General features: G+C 39.2%; 1 protein-coding gene across 2 annotated transcripts in view; it reads left to right on the plus strand.

Moving 5' to 3' along the window:
- The first annotated feature begins 278 nt into the window (after positions 1-278).
- The window catches only part of TES (testin LIM domain protein), a 32266-nt gene continuing 9931 nt past the window's right edge, over positions 279-22613 (plus strand). Inside the window, exons 1-4 of one of the 2 annotated variants that reach the window (XM_034431020.3) lie at positions 279-866; positions 16625-16710; positions 18126-18378; positions 19509-19841. In XM_034431020.3, coding sequence (XP_034286911.1) covers positions 840-866; positions 16625-16710; positions 18126-18378; positions 19509-19841 — 699 coding nt within the window. In that variant the 5' untranslated portion in view covers positions 279-839. Of the gene's footprint in view, positions 867-9498; positions 9985-16624; positions 16711-18125; positions 18379-19508; positions 19842-22613 lie in introns of those variants that run through there. The other variant, XM_034431021.3, reaches the window with a different exon arrangement.

Raw genomic sequence — 22613 nt, forward strand, 5'->3', positions numbered from 1 at the left:
ACATTTTTTCCATTGTCTTCTTTTGATATTTTTCATTTTCTACAGCCTTTGGAACTCTAATACTCTACTAACAGTGTACCATGCTTAGCTTTTGTAGATCTGGCAAGCAATGCCATCTAGCTAAGTCCAAAACTCAAGAGAGAGGGGAGAAAGATTCATTAATTACCCAAACGTGGGGAAGTAGTTTTTGAAAAGGAGGGATAACGAGATTATCTCGTTAAGAGCAGCCAGTCCCTCAATCCAATCCAATAATAAACGGTTCTTGCCTTTCCTTCGTCCCAGATGAGAAAGAAAACACAGGAAAATGCACCAGCAGCAATTGGCTGAGCTGGGCGGCTGCGTCAGCAAATACCTTTGCCATGACCTTTTCTGACACCCCATTCATTGACTGACTCAGAAACCCTGCAAAAAGTCCCGCTTTAAGCCTAGACGTCCCATTTTGTCGGCTCAAACCGCTGCCAAGGCTCCGACTTGCGTTCACTCAACGCCCGCAATTAAGCGCGAATTGCCCCCAAGCAAAAGCCAACCCGCCTGCAGAGCAAAGGTATTCGGAAGGCCCGCCATTGGCTACCAGACTTGCAAGCTGCTGGGCTTTGATTGGCTGCAGGGCTTCCTTTGTTCCTTTCCCCGTTGCCGCAGAAGACGGAAGTTTGACTCTACTCCGCAGCAGCTGGAGAGATGCAAAAAGAGTCCAGGAGTGAGCGGTGTGGAGCAATCTCGCGAAACACATTTCCTTTCTAACCACATCCTTCTGTCAGTAAGGGTGGAGGAGGAAGGAAAAAGGCGTCTCTGTTGCAGTTCGTCCCGGAATCTCGTGTTGTCTTGCTGAGGATCCCGACATGGATTTGGAGGGCAAAATCAAGAAGGTAAGAGAACAGTGAATCAGGAAACTGGGTAGTTGGTCAGAAGTTACCTGTCTGCGCTAGGCAATGTGGGAATCCCTCGAAATCTTGTCTTGCCCTTTGACGTAGTCTCAAATTTTGCAACCCACCATTTCAGTCCTTCTTCACCGAAGCCAGAAAATAGTGTTTTGGAAAGGGAAATTGATTGTTTTCTTTATTGTAGCGAATAATTATTTGGTTGGATGGTTGGTGGACTGGCTGTTGATTAGATTAAGGGTGAGAGACTATATGCAAATACTACAATAATACTACAAAAATAATATAATAATACTACAAAAATAATACAATACTATCGTAATTAAATTTACTCAGAAGTAAATCATGTTCACTCCTGTAAATAAAAGTTACATGGAATTATCTACTCCCTCCAACTGAATACAAAATATAAATGGTTGGGGGGGGAGGGCTTAATAATGTACAATGATTTCAGTTAGTAATGTTGAAATTAAGTACAGATAGTCTTCGACTTGCAACCACAATTAAGGCCAAAATTTATGTTGGAAAGCAAGACATTTTTAAAGTGAGTTTTGCCCCCTTTCTTGCCAGAGTTGTTAAGTGAATCACTGTAGTTATCAAGTTAGTAACGCTGTTAAATGAATCTGGCTTCCCCCTTAACTTTGCTCCTCAGAAGGTCACAAAAGGGGATCACATGACCCCGGGACATTGCAACTGTCATAAATATGAGTTAAGCCAAGCATTCATATGCTAAGCATCTGAATTTTGATACATGACCATGGAGATGCTGTAACAGTCATAAGTGTGACATTTTTCAGTGCCGTTGTAACTTTGAACAGTCACTAAATGAACTGTTATAAGTCGAGGACTGCCTGTATTTGGCATAAAATTGCATACTTACATATTATCCAAAATGCTATCTGAACAAAGTTGCTCAGGTAAACCCCCAACAAACATAAAAAGAAATCTATCTTCATTTCTTCTGCCTATCTATCCAGGAAGATTTCAGAAACATAAGTTCTTTGGGTGCAAAGACGTTAAGACATATGTTTCTATAATAAATAGACTAATAAATAGACTAGAAATCAACATTTTCTGTAATTTTTGCATTTGATTCTGGCTTTGGTGACTTTAGATGAGCTGTTCTTGTATACCTATTGTAGTTCCAAGACATTAGGTTAAAAACACTGAAATGGTTAAAACTTGTCATCCCTTATTCCAATTGATGACTTTAATTTTGGCTGTATCAGATTGTTACCTGGAGGTGAATCTTCCCAAAGCCAAGATCTTGGAGAATATTACAATTGAGTGAAACTTCTTCCTCTGATGGCAGATAAAAGCTTTGCTCTATTTAGATAGGCGGGGTGAGAAGAGATCGTATGTCCTGCAGAATTCTTTACAAACTATTGTTTACTGCTATTGTTTCTGTAGTGGTTGAAATTGTCAATGGTCCTCAATACAAAGTCTTTTGAAAGGCCTCAGTACTTGGGCCCTTCAACAGAAAAGAATATGAAACTAGGATATGATATGAAAAGATGATATATATAAATCTCAGGCATGTAAACAGCATAAACATTAGATCTATTATATGATTAGACGTCTGGAAAAGCATCTGAACAATGGACTTTGCTACATCAGTTTGCTGCATAAGCTTTTTTTTAATTATATACCTGTGAAATATGATTTTTTAAAAACAGAATTTTTTTATAGAGCACACTAAATGTTAAAAATTTGCAGAGAAAGCTGTTTATTATTATGGCTTGTCAGATATTCCATTTTTATCAACTGTTTCTGGTTATAATAACTAAAGAAAAGATGAGGAATACAATTCCTCATCTCTCTTGAAAATGGTGCAGAAGTCAAATTGAATGTAGAAGAATTAAGTCCTGGGACGATTGGAGTCTTTATATCTCCCCACCCACCCACCCGTTTTTCCTGAAAGAGAGTTTTAAAAAATAATGTATGGGAAACCTATATAGGACCAAAAGCTTGTGTCAGAGGTTAAGAACAGCTCTAATGCTGTTGAGCTATACATGTTAGTAATCTTATCAGCCCTGCTATAGTGGATGATGCTGGGAGTTGTAGTTCCAAAACATTTCGTCATTTATAGATAGTTCACATTAATTATGTAGCCTGTTCCCATATAGAAAAATTTGTAGCCCAAGAGCTGGACACCTATGCAGTAATATTCTCCCCACCATAAAATGGTGCTCAGCAACTGACTGAGATTCAGATACGATGCTAAGACATTATATTTAAAATCAGAGTTTGTTGAATAACTTTTTTAAATGCAAGACTAAGCAGCAATGGGTGGGCTTGCACTTAATTCAAGTGAGATCAAACCAGTTACATTATGATGTAATATTGCTTGTGAACCTCATCACTTTCTCCAATAGCCATCATAGTTAAAGGCATCTATAGTCTAATCCTCCATGAATTTAAAACTACCCAAGTTGTTTACCATTGTTTCATCTTGAGACAGTAGATTTTATTGTTTTAAAATGTGCTTTCTGGAGGAGTATTTTAATCTATCTTGGCTGGATTTCTGTATTCCTTTGAATGTTTTTATTTTTGGTCAGGTCATTCTATTTTGCCTTTTCTCTGTCCAAGTATCCAGAAATTAGATTCATCTTTGCTGTATAGAGCAGTGTTTCCCAGTCTTGCCTATGTTAAATCTCACCAATCTTCTATGAGAGTGAGTCCCGTCCAGCTAGAAACCACAGTTTGTATGCATAATGCATTCAAGGACATATTTTGTTATTAAATGTATCAATTATGGTAATTTTTAGCAATATAACAATACTGTGGAAAATATTTTTATCAAATAGCTGTAAAAATAATGAGTGAGGATTATTTGCTGTTTTAAAAGCTATTTTAAAAGCAGTCTTTCGCTTTTTTAAAAGCAGTCTTCTTTTGAGTGCTAATCAAATATATTTCAAATAATGAAAGAAAACTTATGCAATAACATTTTATTTTAGATGGCTATGGTGGGATTCAGCCAGTTCGCACCACTTCAGGAGAACAGGCTGTTAACTTTCTGAGCAGTTTGGCAAACTGGTTGTTGGAATAAATCATTAGGGCAGAGAACCGGTTGTTAAATTACTTGAATCCCACCATTGGCTATAATGTACTGGTAGGTTTGTAACTATACTGACCACTGCTATGTCAGAAAAATAAGCATAATCATACCTAGTTAATACTTGGGTGGAAAACCTCCAGAAGATTCCAAAGTTGTAGACTAGACTGTAAAATCAAAAATACATACTGCATTAAGGAAATGATAGATTGCCTCTGTTTTGTTATTGAAATGCCTACATTAATATGTCTGTAAAGTCATCAAGGTCAGGCTTAAAGAGACTTGCCTTTATTTATCATCTACCCAGAAAAGGGATGAAAGTAAGCTGAAGGACTGCAAAGAGCAGTGCAGAAAAAGGGGGCTGGTAGAAATCTCTATTTTTCATATAGTGATTTCCCCATGGCAGCCATTTTACAAGAGGAGCTACAATGTGTTCTCAAATCCTGAATGTTCCTATCATCTTCAACATACTTCTTAACCTTTCATCAGTAAATGTCATAGAGTTACATTGTTTAAAATGCCTTGCCTATTACCTGTGAAAAAAATCTATAGACTCACATTGTCGTATTTCATCTAATAGTATGTAATGCAGTGAAGTCATTTTAGATGTATGGAAAGTTTGACAAAAATAAGACATAAATATGACATCAATTTACTGATGTAATCTCAGGGAGATTGTTGATTTTCAACAATAAACTTGAATCATCCCACTCAGGAAAAAATGGGTGGGTCCTGAGCAATAGATGGTTTGGAAGAATAGAGACTAAATATCAATAAGTTTTAAAGGTCAGTAATTAATAAACCCAGTAATAAACCCATTTCTATGGATGTTTTAAAATGCCAGGAATGTCTTTAAAATTAGTCAGATCTATTCCACAAATAAAAGTTTATTTCCATTATCCCAGATTTTATCCCAGAGCTATAATTGAACTCAACAATGAACTAAAGGGCCACCATCAGTGACCTGTTGGACAGCATTATTTGGTCTATTGTGTGGATGTTTGTATGGTTTAGGGTTGGGGAATTTGTGGTGGGTGGGAGTGTTTTTGGGGATTGTTATGTGTGTTGGACCTGGTCTTTGGGTGTTAAGTGAATTTCGTTGTATGGGTATACTGTGTATACACGTACAATGACAATAAAGTTGTTGTTGTTGTTGTTGTTGTTGTTGTTATTATTATACAGTATATAATTAAAAAGCTGTGTCTGTGTTTGTATATAGTATGTTTATACAAATGTGTGAATTTGTGTGTGTATGCACATAGACATTTTATATATACCCAGCATATATTACATCACATTCATCATAAATCAGCCAAGATCAATCCAGTTCATCCTTTATTAAATGCTTCCTGGATCAGCTTTTGTTCCAGGCTGGAGTCTATGTTGCCATCTGTAACATTGGTGACTTCTGTAATATTTGCATGGGAAGCTTACGTAGTTTATATCAGGAAAGAAGAAACTGGCACAGTCATGCGTGTTCAATACATCTGTCCCCCTCTTTTTGGAAAATAAATATTTCTATTCAGATGATAAATCTTTTGACTTGAGGTATATTCTTGGATGTTTGAAAAATTAAAATAGAGTCAAAAATGCAAGCTGGTTTAATCATATAGTACAAGTGCTAGTTAACATATAAGAATAAAGTTGTGACTCCCATTTACTGCAAAGTGCTAGTTGTTCATTGTTTTCACAGAGCTATTCTTAATTCTTCTTGCTTTGTGGCTGCTACCATGGAAACAAGGAAACATGAAAAATCACTATTTTAATTACTCTGAAGTTGGGTTCAGTGCCATCATTGGGTTGAAGTTGAATTCAGTGCAGCTTGTCTGAAGTGAAGCCAAATGAAAACCTATTCTTCTTAACAGACTTACAATTGCTTTAGTACTTTTTCCAGGCAATTGTATAGAAGTGGCATTATCACAAGAAAACCTTGAATTTATTTCTATACTTGGACTTCTATCAGAGCAGAACTAAGCAAGAACTGTGTGGTGATGCTTACAGGCAAGGGATCTGTCTAATAAAATAACTTAAGAGCATAAAATAATAACATGAAAGGGTAAGTTTTAAAAAACCAAATGTTCATCCCCAAAACCAAGGTAATAAATTGTTTTCATCCATTTAAAACCTTATTGAACCAAAGAAGGGCTCTATAGTGTTTATATTCAAATAGCAAAATCTCTTTCAGTGTTTTTATATATGTTCGCTATGTACTTTCACTTCTGGACCTTGGCCACATTTAGCTGTCTGAGCACCAACTCTCTGAATTCTGAATAGTGGCTCAATAATGATCCTGGTGAAAAAGATGCCAGGATAGGATAGAGTTTGCATATAGAAATGCACTTTCCAGAGAGCCCGGCACATCTTCAGTTGGACAACCAAATTATTTCCTTTGCCTAGATTTAGAAATTAGCCTACATTTGTCTAGGTTCCCTCTCAAGTTTTCAAAAATGTGAAGAAGGCAATAACTTTTCTTGCATATATTGCAATAAGGAAAAGGGAATATATCCCATATGTGCATTATTTTTACAAATAATGGGCGTGCAGACACAAACACACAATGTATATGCATGTGTTTATATGAGTGTTGTGTGTATGTATGTGTGTGGGCATGTGTATATATCTATATACATAGTGTTTGTGTTTGTATATGTATATGGTGTATCTAGTTTGCAAATTGCATTTTAAACTACAAACTGTTGATTTTTTAAAATTATAACCTTGTTTCAAAAATACAAAATTTGAATGCAGACTAAACTCACTCTGGACTCCAAATGGCCAGGGTGTAGCTTGATATATGGAGAATTATCTAGGCATATTATCTGAGGAAATGATTTTCTGCAGATAATATCTAATTATAATATCTAATAATAACATCTGCAGGGTGACCTTGGCTATCTGTAGGCTATTTGTAAGCTGGTTCCTCAGCCCTGGTTCCTTTGGGTGGCGGGAGGAAGGGATTTCCTGCAACCAAGAAATTATTAACACTTGCCTATGAGAGAGGAAAATGCCTGTGGTTTTGAAAGAGGCCATGGTGCAATGGTGCATCCCCTCCTTAAGAGGCCTAGGTCCATCCATGTTAGATAACACCATTCAATCTCTAACCTTCTTTTGTTCGAACATAGACAGAATTCATAGATGGAATACATTGTTTGGATCCATTAATCAGGATTCAGGCCTGGGTATGAGACCAAGATTGCATTGTTCACTCTAATAAATGACCTTTTTTTATGACTGCCTGCAGGCCAGACACTCTTTAGCAGATTGTACCAATCATAGAAGAGAGATCTGCTCCCTATGGATTAATGCAGAGGTCCATCCTCTCCGCTCTGCTTTCTACGTGAAGCTGTTGGGAAAGCTCATCTGGCAGTTTGTAGTTTTAGTATCATATTTGCCAATGATGCCCAGCTTTATATCACAACCTCAGGCCATACTGAGGATGCTGCTGAAGTTCAATTAAGATTAAGAAGACCAAGTTGGAACTGAACCCAAGCAAGACAGAATTGCTCTTTGTGCACTGGGGTTCTCTCTCAGGCCCAGTGATTACTTTGGACAGGGAGGAACAGATCCGTGATTTGGGAGTCCTTTGGGATTCACACTAAAGCAGTAGATAGGAACTATCGGTGGGACTCATTGCAGTTTCAGTTGCAGATTTTCCTGGGATAAGAGGTCTGTGTGACAGTGACTCCTGCCCTCATCACCACACATCTAGATTAGTGCAATGCAGCCTATATTAGTCTGCCTTTAAAAACCATTGAAAAGCTTCTTATTTATTTTGGCATAGAAGGCCAACATGCTAGGCACAATGCAGTCTAACAGCCTAGATTACTAGTTCATTCTCTTCAGCATTTGTATGCCAATCCTTGGTGCATCATGGGGGGCAAACTAGCTTTACACCAATTAGTTAGCACCGTTTGGGTTGCTGGCTCTTTCAGGCTCCTCTGCCAATCTTTTGCAATGCCTTGTGTCTGGCCAGGTCCAGCAGTGGTTTCTTCTCTCCATACATGTGAACGCAGCTAGGTGTTTCCCACCACAGTGATACCCATTTATCTACTTGCAATATTGCATGCTTTCAGACTGCTGGGAGGCAGGTGCTAGAGATCAAGTGTAGGGAGCTCACAGAGCCAGGCTTGAACTGCCAGAGTGCAGATCATTTCTGGCCAACAGTTCCAGCATCATTAAGCCACTTCCCCATGTTCCCTCAAGAAGCTTCAGTAGATACAGAATACAGTCACCTAGGAGATGAAAACCAAGCTATTCCAGGCAGAATTTGATTGAAATGCCTCTCTTTGGCATTGCCTGTTTTCTGGTTTTTATAGTTCAGTATTCTTTCCATTTTTATTTTACTGTATGCGTAAACCATCAAGAGTCTGTTGAACTGCAGTGGGGTAACCATTGGATGATTCAGATCAATTAATTTTGCCCTCATTCCCATTTGATCCAAAGTATTCCTAGGATCAGAAAAAAATCCTTTCATTTTTCACAATATGGAAGATACAACAGAAAAAGAGAAAAATGAAATTTCATGCATTTCATTCTTAAATTGACAGCTTGATCCAGTTCTGCAAAAAACCTGAAAGAGTTTTTTCTCATCTTATATTCCATTATTGGAAATCATGCTCACTGGCTGACGGGGCTGGATACCGTGTTTCCTCCAAAATACGACCTACTCAGAAAGTAAGTCCTAGCTTGATTTTTACATGTGCACCCAATATAAGCCCTACCCCCCAGAAATAAGCCCTCATCAAAACCCTGCCCAATCCAGGATGCACAGGTAAAAATTAAGCTAGGGTAGGGATGATGGGTGGTGGAGCTGCCCTACTACTTACCTTTGGACAGTTGCAGCCAGGCCTCGCACACCGCGGCTCATTTCTTCTGCAGCCGGTAAGGCTTCCCTGAAGGCCTCTGTAGCCGATAACAGTGCTCTGGATTGATCCGGAGCGCTGTTATCGGCTGCAGAGGCCTTCAGGAAAGCCTTGTTAGCCTTGTCAGATAGAGAAGTTCCTGAAGGCCTCTAATAGTGAAAAAGAGGCCAAAGGTGATGCGCGCAAGTGAGGTGAGTCAATGGATGACATCCCTCCCCCCCCAAAAAAAATAAGACCTGGTGTCTTTTTTGGTGGCAAAAAAACATAGAGTCTTATTTTCAGGGAAACATGGTAGTATTTTCTTATTCTGCAGGGCAGAAGGAAATACAGGTAGTTCCTGGGTTACGAGCATCCCTTAGTGAACATTCGAAGTTATGCGATATGTGTCCCCTAATATTTATGAACAAGCCCCGAAATTATGAATATTGCAGCACTACAGCAATCATTCCCTCTTATGAATGACTGCGGAGGCTCTGCAACATTTGCCCCGCCTATTCCCCCCCCCCCCAAGCTGGGTCTTCACAGGCACTTTGCCTGTGGAGACTCACTTACCTTGCGAAGAACTCTGTTGCAGTTTCTTTGCCTACTTCTTTGCTTCAGGCTTTTGGTACATTCACAGAGAACAGAGGCCTAACATACCGTGAGATCATGTGAGATCAGTAGCGCGAGATCTCGGGCTACTGATCTCGCACTTTAGGCCTCTATTCTCTTATGAATTGAGGCCTGGAGGTTAGCAAACGGAGGGAAAGCCTCAGGCCTTCCCTCCGTTTGCCGTTTCCTTGCTGAAGCCTGCAGGGAGATTGCGTCCCTGTATGTTTTGGCAGCCCTTTGCAAAAAGCCTTTGTCAGCAACAGCAGAGCTTGGGAGGGGAGGACGCATCCCTCCAAAGCTCTGTTCCTATTGGCAAAGGCTTTTTGAAAAGGGCTGCCGAACCCTAAAGGGATGCAATCCTCAAGCACTTTGCTGATGAGAAAGGAGGCCCGGAAGGCCGCACACAGCCTTCCGGTCCTTCTTTCTTGCCGGAGAACCGCTTAATGAGGCCTCTGGTGATGAAAAAGGAGACCCAGAAGGCCATGCGCAGTCACCGGGCCCCCTTTTTTGTCACCGGAGGCCTCGTCAAGCTCTTTGCTGATGAGAAAGGAGGAAGCAGGCAAAGAAATAGGCTGGAGAAGAGATAGGTCTTCATAAGGTAAGTTACCCGGTGCGGCAGGATGGGGAGGAAGCAATTGTGGGGATCCCAGGGGAGGGAGAATGGGGTATCTGTGGGTCGGGGAAGGCCTTTGGTGGTTTGAAGTAGGTGGCCTGTTCCATCATTAGGCCTCCCCATGGCCTTCCCCACCTGATACACCTTATATGCACTTAACGAACTGCATGCGTGGGCGAAAGGGTGTGAGATTCACTCCCACGAATCCTTGGGTTACGAATGGAATGGGCAGTCTCCATTACATTCGTAACTCGAGGACTACCGGTAATGGGCATCAGCTTATATATTCCTAACTCTCTGAAGTTATGAGAGTCCTGCAGATGGTTTGCTCTAAGATGTTCAAATGGGATGTGTGGAGCTTTGATGTATCTATCATTTCTGTAGTCTTTCATGGCAGGATACTGGCTGTGATCTGGGATTTGCAACAAATTGACAATCCTGCCCTCCCTTGTGGAAAGGCTGGCAAGATTGAAGCTGTAAGGATAGGAAAATAAAGGAATGGACGGATTCAATTTCTTGTTAGTATGTAGACTGTAAAGCAGATGTGTAGTCTGGGCTTGTGCAAGTTACAGCCATCCAACTGAGGACAGGATGCCGGTTAGGATGCTTTTCCTCTTAAAGCACTTTAAGTTCCTCTTAGCACCTCCTGTTAAAACTAGCCTAGTCTAGAGTAACTGGGACCCCCAAATTCTATCTTCGCAGAGATCAAGGGTTGCTTCCTGACGAGACCATGCTTTCAGGATGTTACTCTAATTTCCTTGAGGCTCCCAGGAAGCAACATGTAGGGCAATCTGTTGGGAGGACTGATTTTGGGGCTGAGGTAAAACTAGCCATGTTAACTAGGAATACCTAGTTTAACATGGCAGCATATTTCCCATGCAAAAGTCAAGGTGAGAGTCATTTGAATGAGGCCAGATGCAGACTGAAGACAATGCAGTTTAATGTAGAAGTCAGCCAGTGCTGAAACACCCCCCCACCCCCCCCCTGAGCATTCCAAACTGATTAAAGCAAGCCCTTTGTTTCTTCAAACATTAGGCTGCCTGTAACCATTTACAACACTTGGCTCTGAAGTAATATTTTAGTCATGAAGACACTGTGAAGCAGATGATTTCAATCAGTCTGCTTATAATGCCTTTCATATGCCAATGGGTTTAAAATCGGAATAGACATGTTTAAAATGCCAGATGTTTTTAGAATTTTTAGCAACTGACATACAGAAATCTCTTCTGGCAACATTTCAAATGACCTATGTATCTTAGTTTCTTCCATGATTCCATTTATGGAGAAATTGATTCCATCCTCTGTTAGGCTGTTGTATGGGCCAATTTGTTATAATTTTGGATATGTTGGAAAGTTAGTTTTAGTGTTCAGAAATAATTCCATGTCAGTCCAATGTATAGTTTATAGCAATTATAACACATCTTCTGAGGTAAATAATCACAATGATGACAAATGTAGCCATGCTTGAGATCTGCTTTTTCTGAAGCTTTTTAAAAGGCATTAAAGTTCAATACAGTTAAGTTGGAATAAATCAATTTTCTGACTGTAGTAGCATATATTGTTTGTTTCCAGAAAAAAAGTCAATTTTTTGCCCCCCAAATCTGCTTGCTCAAGCACTGTTATAGAACATGAATTGTGCATAGGTTTTAAATTATATTAGTGTGTAAAAATATTTTACTCAAGCATTTGCACACATTTTATGCTGAGGAAGGATTAATCATTGCCACTGCAAAGGAAATTGGCTGAATTAAGGAAAATAGTAGACTGTAATCACTGCTGCTTTTCTGTTTTGGTTAAAATCTATTGACTAAAAACTAGTATATAAATATAGCAATTATTATAATAAATCAATTTAAAACAATATAGCATCTAAACAGTTCATTTTATATTATTATGCTATAATTTTTTATAACAATCTGTGCTATAAACTGTTTAATATACAGTTCAATTCACATTATTATGCTATAAATATATTGCTGAATAAATACCATATTTTCCGGCATATAAGATGACTTTTTAACACAGGAAAATCATCTCAAAAGTCGGGGGTCGCCTTATACGCCGGGTACCCGAATCTGAGTTGCTGGCACTGACCGATGACACTACGGGAGCGCCGACAACATTGAGGGGAAGTTGTACTCCGAATTAGTTCCAACCTACAAGAGGTGCCAGGCAGTGCGTGGCCCCCGAGAAAGGAACGCGTCCCCACTCTACCCCGGAATTCGGGTCACCTTCCTTCCTTTCCCAGCGGTCCACGGTGAAAGCGGCGCCGCGGTCGACCTGGGCCAGTGCCTTGCACACCTGGCTCTGCGTCTCCATGATGAGAAGCTCCATGCAACTTCGCATGTCTCCGCGCCGGTCGCGCAGCTCTCACAATCCGCTCACCGGAGGAGCCATGAAGCTCTCGCACAGCCTTGCCAGATCTTCCTCGTCCTCCTTTCCCCACGGCTTTTCTGGTTGTAATTGCTGCTGCTGCTGCTGCTGCCACCGAAGCTGCTCCTTCATCTCCGCCCGCCACACCAGACCCAGCCTGGCCAGCACCGCTGTGGCTCCCGCAGTCCAAGCGAGCGCCGATCGCTGCCACCCACCATCGCCCCAACGGGAAGAACAGCCCGGCAGCAATTCCAAGGAGCCCGAAGCGAACATCCTGGAGCAGTGCGGGCCAGCCCAGAGGCTTAAACCCCAGGCACCCAGATGCCGAACCCCGCACAGCAGAAAAGACATGACAGCCGGTGCCAGTTCCTTCTTCAGCCGTCCGGATCGGCGCCAAGCCAGGAAAGTGCGCTGCGCACTCCCACCCTTCGCCTGCGAGCCCAGAAGAGGTGGGGAAATGCAGAGCAATACCTTGTGGGGAAGGAGTACAGTTTCATTGGCAATCCTGCCCATCCCTAACATTGCATTTAGAGTACAACTCCCAGCAGCGCCTGTGGGAGAAAAGGGACGTAGAAGCAAGAAGGGGCACAACTTCCCCTCAATGTTGTCGGTGCTCCCGTCGCGTCATCAGTCAGCGCCAGCAACTCAGATTCGGGAAGCTGTGCCGATCTAGTCAAGGCTGCATGCTGCTGATGAACCCCCACTGATGGCGAGCCCCACCAGCATTCAGCAGCATGCAGCCTTGACTAGATCGGCACAGCTTCCTGTCAATGTTGTCGGCGCTCCCATAGCATCATCAGTCAGCGCCAGCAACTCAGATTCATGAAGCTGTGCCGATCTCAACAAGGCTGCATGGGTGAAGGAAAAAAACCTGGTACAAAATAGCCCTCTTGCCACTACACGTAGCGTAGCCCATTACCTTGACAGGCAGATGTACAGCCTGGCTCATAGGTATCTCTACAGTACAGCAACAATACATACAGTACAGCAACAGTACATACAGTACAGTATACAAATAGCTAACAGTCAAGACCCCATCATGGCTTCACCAGCAAGAAGAAAGAAATATGAAGCCAGTTTTAAACTTAAAGTTGTAAACTTTGCCATGGAACATAATAACTGTGCTGCTGCAAGACAATATGGAGTAAGAGAAAAGATGGTTTGGGACTGGAAAGCAAATGTAAAAGCATTAAAGAGTATGCCAAGGGGTAAGTGTGCATTAAGAAGTGGCACCCCACATTGGCCAGAACTCGAAAAACATGTAGCAGACATGGTGAATGAGCATTGCCAAAACGGTTATGTAGTGACATGAAATAAAATACATTTGTTTGCACTTCAGTGGGCCAAATCTAATCCAGATCACAGCAACAGATTTAAGGCCACTGTATCCTGGTGTACTAGATTCTTGGAAAGGCATAATTTGGTACTGAGGCAAAAGACAAAAATTGCCCAAAAATTACCTGCAGATCTTGATGCCAAAGTAAATAGTTTCCATCGATATGTAATAAAACAGCGCAATAAACATGGCTATGCGTTAAGTAGTATCGGAAATATGGATGAAACGCCAATGAATTTTGATATGATTGGAAATAAAACTGTCCATCCAAAAGGTGAAAAAACAACAGGACATGAGAAGTCCAGTTTTACAGTGGTACTAGCATGCACAGCTGATGGCTCCAAACTGAGACCAATGATTATTTTTAAAAGAAAAACAATGCCGAAACTAAAGTTCCCTGTTGGTTGTTTTGTACACGTGAATGAAAAAGGCTGGATGGATGAAGAAGGGGTAAAGCTATGGCTTGATAATGGCTTTGAGTAAGGTGGACTTACTCAAAAACGTAGTCTACTGGTGTGGGATATGTTCAGGGCTCATTTAACTCCCAGCACCAAGCAAAGGCTTGCAAGAATAAACACAGATGCGGCAGTTATTCCTGCAGGATTGACATCGTTGGTACAGCCACTGGATGTGTGCCTAAACAAGCCATTTAAAGATCACATTCGAGAACAGTGGAATGAGTGGATGGTTAGCGGTGAAAAGTCATTCACAAAAGGAGGAAACATGCGTGCTCCACAGTTGGATGTTTTGTGCAAATTTGTTATAAAAGCCTGGAATGATATTGATGCAGAAAGAGTAATCAAGTCTTTCAAGAAGTGTGGCATATCAAATTCATTAGATGGTATGGAGGACAACTACTTGTGGCAAGATGAAGAGGAAGCCGAAGCTGAGACCACACCATCTGATACGGAATTATAACCATATGATGACTGCCTTACAAATGTATCACAAGATGTCATTGTTGTACTTATGATATCAGATGACGAACAGGAGGATTTTGAAGGCTTTTAAAGGGAAACTGTCACGCCATCAAAACCTGTAAAAATAGCTTGCAGTTATGATGGGCGTTGCTGACTCGCCAGGGACTTGCCCGGCACTGGCTCTCTATTGTTTGTTTACATGTTTGATGTTTACATGTTTGATGACAAATAGCCTTATGTTTATAAGTGACAGTTTTCCTGCTAAGTACCTGCATGTCATAAGCATTTGAATTAAAATTACCATATTGAAATCAAATCTGATGTTTTTTAATTTTTATTTGGTGTGCATTGGAAGAGAGGTAGTCTTATATGGCGAGTATAGCCCAAACCCTATATTTTAACAGGAAAAGTAAGGGGTCGTCTTATACACCCGTCTTATACACCGGAAAATACGGTAACTGTGGTTTTTTGAAACCATGGCAGAGTGGTATCTCTGCTTTTTAGTATGCTGTCTAGATTTGCCATAGCTTTACTCCCAGGAGCAAGCATCTTTTAATTTCTTGGCTGTAGTCCCCATCTGCGGTGATTTTGGAGCCCAGGAAAATAAAATCTGTCACTACCTCCATTTCTTCCCCATCTACTTGCCAGGAATTGAGAGGGACAGATGCCATGATCTTAGTTTTCTTAATGTTGAGTTTCAAGCCAACTTTTGCATTCTCCTTCACCCGCATCAAGAGGCTCTTTAGTTCCTTTTCACTTTCTGCCATTAAAGTGTTTCATCTGCATATCTGAGGTTGTTGATATTTCTCCCAGCAATCTTAATTCCAATTTTTGATTCATCTAGCCCCGCCTTTCTAATGATGTGCTCTGCATATAAATTAAATAGGCAGGTCGAAAGAGGCAATGTGAGGCAGAGGGACATGCATGGAGAGTGCTGATCCATAGAGTGGCCGAGGGTGGGACACAGGGTGGATAAAAATCAATGTTTTTTTAAAAAAAAATCAAAAAAATCAGATTTTTTTTATTTAAATTGGATTTTTTTGATTTTTATCGAATTTATTTTAATAAAAAACTTTTGGGGTAAAAATCTATCATAAGATAGTTTTCTATTTAAGATACATAAATAATTTAGTTTATTCAGCATGAAATAGAGCTTAGTTATGTAGCATGAGGCTGTATATTCTGCAACACTGGGACTCTCAGTGAGTCAACAGCAGGTCAAAGGAGTAGCAGAGATGACAGTTGCCCTTTAAAAATTATGATTTAAATCGAGTTGATTTAAATCAAGCCTTTTTACTAGTGATTTAAATCATGATTTAAATTGTGATTTAAATCAACTTGATTTAAATTGTGATTTAAATCAACTCGATTTAAATTGTGATTTAAATCAACTCGATTTAAATTGTGATTTAAATCAACTCGATTTAAATCAAATCCACCCTGGTGGGACACAACTGAATGGCTGACATCAATGACTATGTAACAAGATATTGTTCAAAACTCTTTTACCACTATTTCAAGGATACATCGTTATATTCAAATTCCTATTTTTAATCCAGTTTGTACTACAGATTATACTCTGCTTTGACTCTTTCAGGTATTGAGTATCAGATTAGTTATACATTAAAAAAATTGAACATGGTATGCTTAAATGTGCAGGCAGACCATTAATAGATATTCATTCTTCTGAAATCTAGCCTTTAATGGAAAAGTGTCAGTTGCATATGTACATACCAGCATCCGCTATCAGAAAAATGTGTTGCATATTTTTTTCTCAATTTTAACTTCTTTATCATGATTATAATCTTTTACGCATACCCAAATAAAGCACCACAGCATGATTTATTTCATTGCAGTGCCAAAGTCGCAAGTTTTTTATTTTATTTTGGAAGTATGCCACTTTTTGCCCCATCAGTAAAAGCCTTACAATAATACCGCTATTATGCTAATATTATTCTAAAACTGTTTTTCCTTTTCCCTGCTTCTCTCACTGTAGATGGGCTTGGGACATGAAGAAGGATTTGGAGCCCAATGTTTAAAATGTAAAGATAAATGTGAAGGATTTGAACTACACTTCTGGAGGTAAAATTATATATAGAAACGTGGAGAGAGGGGGGGAGAGAGGGAGAAGGGAGGGAGAGGGGAGGACGGGGGGCGCAACACATATGCACAGACACACACACGCTTTAAAACCTACAGTTTAATATTTTTCCACTAGGTGGGAGTATAACACTTGTTACAGTAAAGAAATTTTCCTATGAATACCGAGAAAAACAGAATTCTCCATTTACTTATAAGGAAAATTCCTAACATACCAGTTGAGGAATTTAAATTACTGCTATGTGTCCAATAATGTAAAAGGTCTTAACTCTGCATAATTGTGATAATTAAATTTCTTTTAGGATAAGGTGTCCAATTTAGTATTCCAGGACCATATATGGCCTGGAATTATACTTCAGTGCTTTCAGATTTTGGGATCTTGGTTGTGGCTCACATCGTAGAAAGAAGAATGTGAATAAAACCTTTATATTCTTGAGCATTTTCAGAAATCTGGGGAGATTTGTGTTGTGCAGAAGAGACTCCAAATTGCTGTTAATAATAAAAACATAAAAATATAGCTGCTGGATCAGATTGGTTACATTGATCGAGCAGAACTTTGTGGAGTGACCAGAAGCAGAAAGTAGAGGCAGATCCATATTCCACTGTTGTGTGCCCATTGTTATTGAAAGGGATGTTGTTTAAATTAATGATAACAATCTAATCTCAGAATTAGTAGTTTTGAATAGTTCTGTTTGTCTTTGCCTTGGAAGGTACTGACCTAAATTAAAATTATTATCAACACAGTTCATTTTAAATTTTTCTGAAATGTAACCATTACTTTCCTAATGGTTTGGATGTAAATTGGGAAACAGTGTATATACTCTTGTATTTAGATATAATTTAGAAGGAAAACCTATAGTTTAAAAATTATAAATTGAGACAAAAATCAGTTAAGTATATTATAAAAACTAAAGATAGTGAAAATACAATAAAATTGGTAGTTTTAAATCATAGAACTACAAACATCAAATGCTGTTTCATTCATTATAACTTTATTTATTTAACAGGTTTATATAACCGTTCAATTCACAAATTTAAAATCCAGTTTAACTCCCTGACCCCCTCCTCTTTGCTATTTATTAACAACAGAACAAGTAAACTCATGCTACATCCCATAAAGGCAAGTTCTGAAATGTGGATGCTATTTAAAAGTCCTTCTCAAGACTCATTAGATGCCCATAGAAGAAAGATCTTTAATTCAGGGTTGAACTATGAAGTCCTGAGTGCTCTCTGAGCTTGATTGTTTTCTTGCAGACATTTCATTATCCAACTAGATAAAATCTTCAGTGTTAGAATTAAAGTAAATTGGGATTCTGCTGGGCTGAATAAGTTCTACAAAACCAATTCTATTTCCATGTATCTATGTTGCCTAAATTATGCTTCTCTTTTGAACCTAGAAAAATATGTCGAAATTGCAAGTGTGGGCAAGAGGAACATGATATTCCCACCAGTAATGAAGATGACCGCAAAGTGGGGAAGCTCTTTGAGGATACAAAGTATACAACTCTAATTGCAAAGCTGAAATCAGATGGTATCCCCATGTATAAGCGTAATGTAATGATACTGACTAATCCTGTGACAGCCAAGAAGAATGTGTCCATCAATACAGTAACTTACGAATGGGCACCTCCTGTTCAGAATCAAACCTTGGTGAGATATCAGTTTATGATCATAAAGACTCATATGTTAGTGAGGAATAATTATCCTTTCTGCTTATGGTAGAGTTGGGAGGAGACAAGCAAGTCAGGAATAGTCTCTTGGCGGGCAGCAAGTATATATAAGGAATGTAATATGCAAATGACATAATTGTCTCAGCTATAATTCATGATTGAATATGCAGATAAGACGAAATTGGTTTTCTGATTTTCCTGTGCAAGTTTCTCTTCAAGCAGCCAAATGCAATTGGTTTGCAGCATGGATATAAGAAAAATAATGGTGTTTGAATGAGACTAAGAAGGAAGGGGACACGAGTTTGTGTTCATAGTTAGGAGTATTACATTGAAGGCATCCCAGCCACTTAAGATGATTTATGAATCCCCCAAATGAACCATTTTAAAATGACATCCTGAAATGGGACACCACACTGGAAAAAAAAAACCCATGAACCTATGTCATCACTTAAAGGCTAAGGAATAGCACTCAAGCATGCACATTTCTGTTACTGTATATGGTCAGACTAAATTCAGTATTGTCAACCAAAAGAAAAAGCTCCCTCTGGTTTATTAAACTATTCTTCTAGATGAGGTAGTTGGATAGCCTTGTTGGGATTTTTCTTTTTTCCTTTTAGTGCTTCAATCCTAAGTTTATATAATGTCATGCTGGGTGATCTAAAACAGAAGCACTTGTAAACATTAAAGGGCTAGGTTTTAGGGATTATTTAAGAAACACTGTGAAGATATTTGTCAGATTTGTTATATTTTGCCATTAGGAAAAATAATCCCTTTTCTGTTGAGAGAAAATAATCCTTCTGTTGTCAGGAGACCAACAGCAAATCATAGTTAGGGTAAAAGCTAACTAATAGCTAAAAGTATTCAGTGTTAGCTGAATACTAGCGCTGAGTGGCAGTGGAGGAAAGCCACACTTTTATAACTTAAAATCTAAATTCTGGCTCCTTGTTCCAGGTGACTCAGCAGCTCCATCTCCCCCATGCACACCTTGCTATCCATTTCCCCTGAAGATGAGCAATTTCTACAGAGCACTTCTAATCTCCTTTCCTTTTTTGTTTAGAAAGCTGGAATCCCATGGACCATTAATTCTAGCCCTCTCTCCTCACTCTTTAGGCGAGGCACTATATGCAGATGCTTCCAAAGGAGAAACAGCCTGTAGCTGGCTCGGAAGGGGCTCAGTACCGCAAGAAACAGTTGGCCAAGCAGCTCCCTGCTCATGATCAGGACCCTTCCAAATGCCACGAGCTGACACCTAATGAGGTGAAGCAGATGGAGCAGTTTGTGAAGAAATACAAGACCGAAGCGCTGGGCGTGGGTGATGTCAAGCTCCCCAGTGAAGTGGAAGGGAAAGCCGGGGAGAAGGATATCCTGAGTAATGGCGAAAAGGGAACGTCCACTACCGTAGGAGCCATGGAAGACCAGGCTGGTCAGAAAGGAACTCAATATGTAAGTGGGTGATGCATGTGTAAGTGAGTGTGCGTGTTCAAACAGAAGATCAAAGAAAATAAATTAGTTGGAGGTTTATTCTCTCATAATGTGCTTCCTGTGTTTGCAACTTAATGTATTATAACTTTGTCTCTTTAAAAAAAAAGAAATGAGAGTTTTTGCTTGCATAAAATCTTATCCCTTTAGATGCTATTATTTTAAGGGGTTTTTCTGCAAACTAAAATTGGTAGAACAAAAATAAAAGCCTATGGTGACCAGTATTGGTGGTGGGAAAGGGATCCATAGAATCTGAAAATTTCTACTGCTGATTATACTAATGGAAAAATGACCTTGGAGATCATCTAGGCCAGCCCCATGCTCAGTGCAAGAATCTTTCTTTTAGCAAGTAACTGAGATGTAGCAGTGCAGGATTTGCTTAAATATTTTTAGGGGCTGTCACCATATATTAGACAGCCGCAATTAAAAAAAAATTCAAAAGCTGAGCCAAAATATCCACTTCATAATTAGAATATCTTCTGGGCAGCAACAGAAAGCAATTCAACCATGCAGAGCTCTTACAATATTAATTTAACATGCCTAACTGAAGATCTGCATAGAGATCAATATTTTATCTTTTGCTGGTGAGCGAACTATATTTAGATGACAGCCATTAGTTCCCCAAAGTAGTGTGCTGTATTATTTCTTTTTAAATGTTTTTCAAGAGGAAAAATAATAATCCTGCAGGAAAACAAATCTCCCTAGAGGTGGAGAGAGGAAACTGACCATTGAATGGGAACCAACAAAAGAAAGCCGATCTTATTTCCTCTTTTCCCACTTAATTTAAAAAGAAGGTGCTTTAGTTCCACTTTAAAATTGAATTTACAACTTCCTCATTGTTTCTTTCAATCAATGAGTCAGAAAAACAGATACTCTGGAAAGCCAGTGTGCTATACAGACACAGATGCAAGTCTCCCCTCTGTTTATCGATGCTCATGGGGAGACTTTCTGGCTGAGGTGGGAGAAAATATGACGAAACTTTGGTAACCTGAGATTTGGACACTTTTCTCTTTCTCCAGAGTGGCCACAAAAGGCAGACTTCAAATATCTGCTGCCTAACTTAAATATATTATCATTTTCTGAAATTCAGACTGAGTGGATTTAGTTAAAGTCACACTGTTAAAGTCATGAATGATTGACACACTCAGGAACAGAAATAACTATTTAACTCTGTACCCTTTTAAATAATTTGGGGTTATCACTATGATGCTTGTGGCCCCAGCTTATTTATTGACACCTTCTTTGCATGCCCTCCAAAGTTCTTATCCCATCTTTTTAAATGACACTGGTATGTTGCCTCCAAGCATTTTTATTTTCAATAATGCTTTAGGATCCCATGTAAATGTCATAAGCCTTCTTAAAAAATAAAAAATGGGAAATGGTTGTAGTCTAGTATAATGTTTCTCAGCCTTGGCAACTTTAAGATATGTGGACTTCAACTCCAGAATTCTCTAACCAGCAAAGGTTGAGAAAGACTGGTTTTAGGGCCTTTGTTTGAAAGTGTGCTCTACTTTAGGGGACAATAGGAAATTTCCTGGAAGGCAGTGAACAACCTCAACTGTTTCAGGGACATATTTCCATAATTTCCCAAAGGTAGGAAATTCATGAAACATACCAGTTTATGGTCCATAGTATGTTCTTGTCATATATAAAGAAAAACAGGACTTCCATTTTTTTAAAAATGGTTGTGTTCTAACTTTTTTTTGCAACCATACCAGGAAATATATTTCAATAATATTTTTGTCTGTTACTGGTAAATATTTTCTAATGTTTGAGAAACTGTTACAAACTGTAACAAAACTTGTAAATCTCAGGCTGATTCACAATTTTATTTAAAAGATCTGTTTAAATAAAATACAAGCTAGACTAGAGCATAGATTAAAAAGAATATTGCAGTTTCATTAGATTACATGTATTGTTTCTAGGGCATTTGGAAAGATTGCCCCTGCTACTAGTTCTTTGTGCTCCCACAATAACTGTGAGATATGTCAGTTGACTTTCTCACATGTTTCATTAATCTAATCTGATAAATACAATCTGAAAAAGAGGAATAGTAAAGAATTAATACTCCACACATATTCAGCTACGATTCCTAGATTGGTCTGTTAGAGGTTGGAATTTAGATCACAAGAATAGCATAACATTTCCATCCCATGCTAAATCATGAACTATTCAGTAACCTAAGGTTCATCACATAACCAGCCATTCACCTTTAAGGCTGATTGGAGACTAGCATATTTTCCAAATCTCTTACATAAACATCAACCAAAATACCAAGTAGTTCAAGAAGAAAAAACAGGAGTCATCTACAACATAGAGTGTAAAGACTCTAACAGCCACTGTGTAAGTCAGACAAGCAGAAGAGTGCATCCATGAATACTAAGTAGCAGTCAGAAAACACGATGAAAATTCCTTAATTTCACAACACATGAACAATCTCAAGCATAATTTCAACTGGAAAACTCAGAGATTCTAGACCAAACTAAATCTAAGAACATTAGGGAATTCTGGAAGCTTGGTCCTCAGACAAATCTGCCATCAATGGGCACATGGAGATAAATCACATTTATACATCATTCAAAAGAGTCTAAAAGAGACCCAAGAGTTTAAAAAGGGAACAAAAAAGACAAGCAATTAACACCCAGATAGGCAAGAGATTTACACCAGGATTAATACAAGACAAAAAAGCAGTAAGCAATACCCTAATCAAGAAACTATCAACTCAGATAAACAATC

Source organism: Pantherophis guttatus, chromosome 7 (genome assembly GCF_059756535.1).
Source record: "Pantherophis guttatus breed Tessera chromosome 7, ASM5975653v1, whole genome shotgun sequence".
NCBI classification, from domain to species: Eukaryota; Metazoa; Chordata; class Lepidosauria; order Squamata; family Colubridae; genus Pantherophis; species Pantherophis guttatus.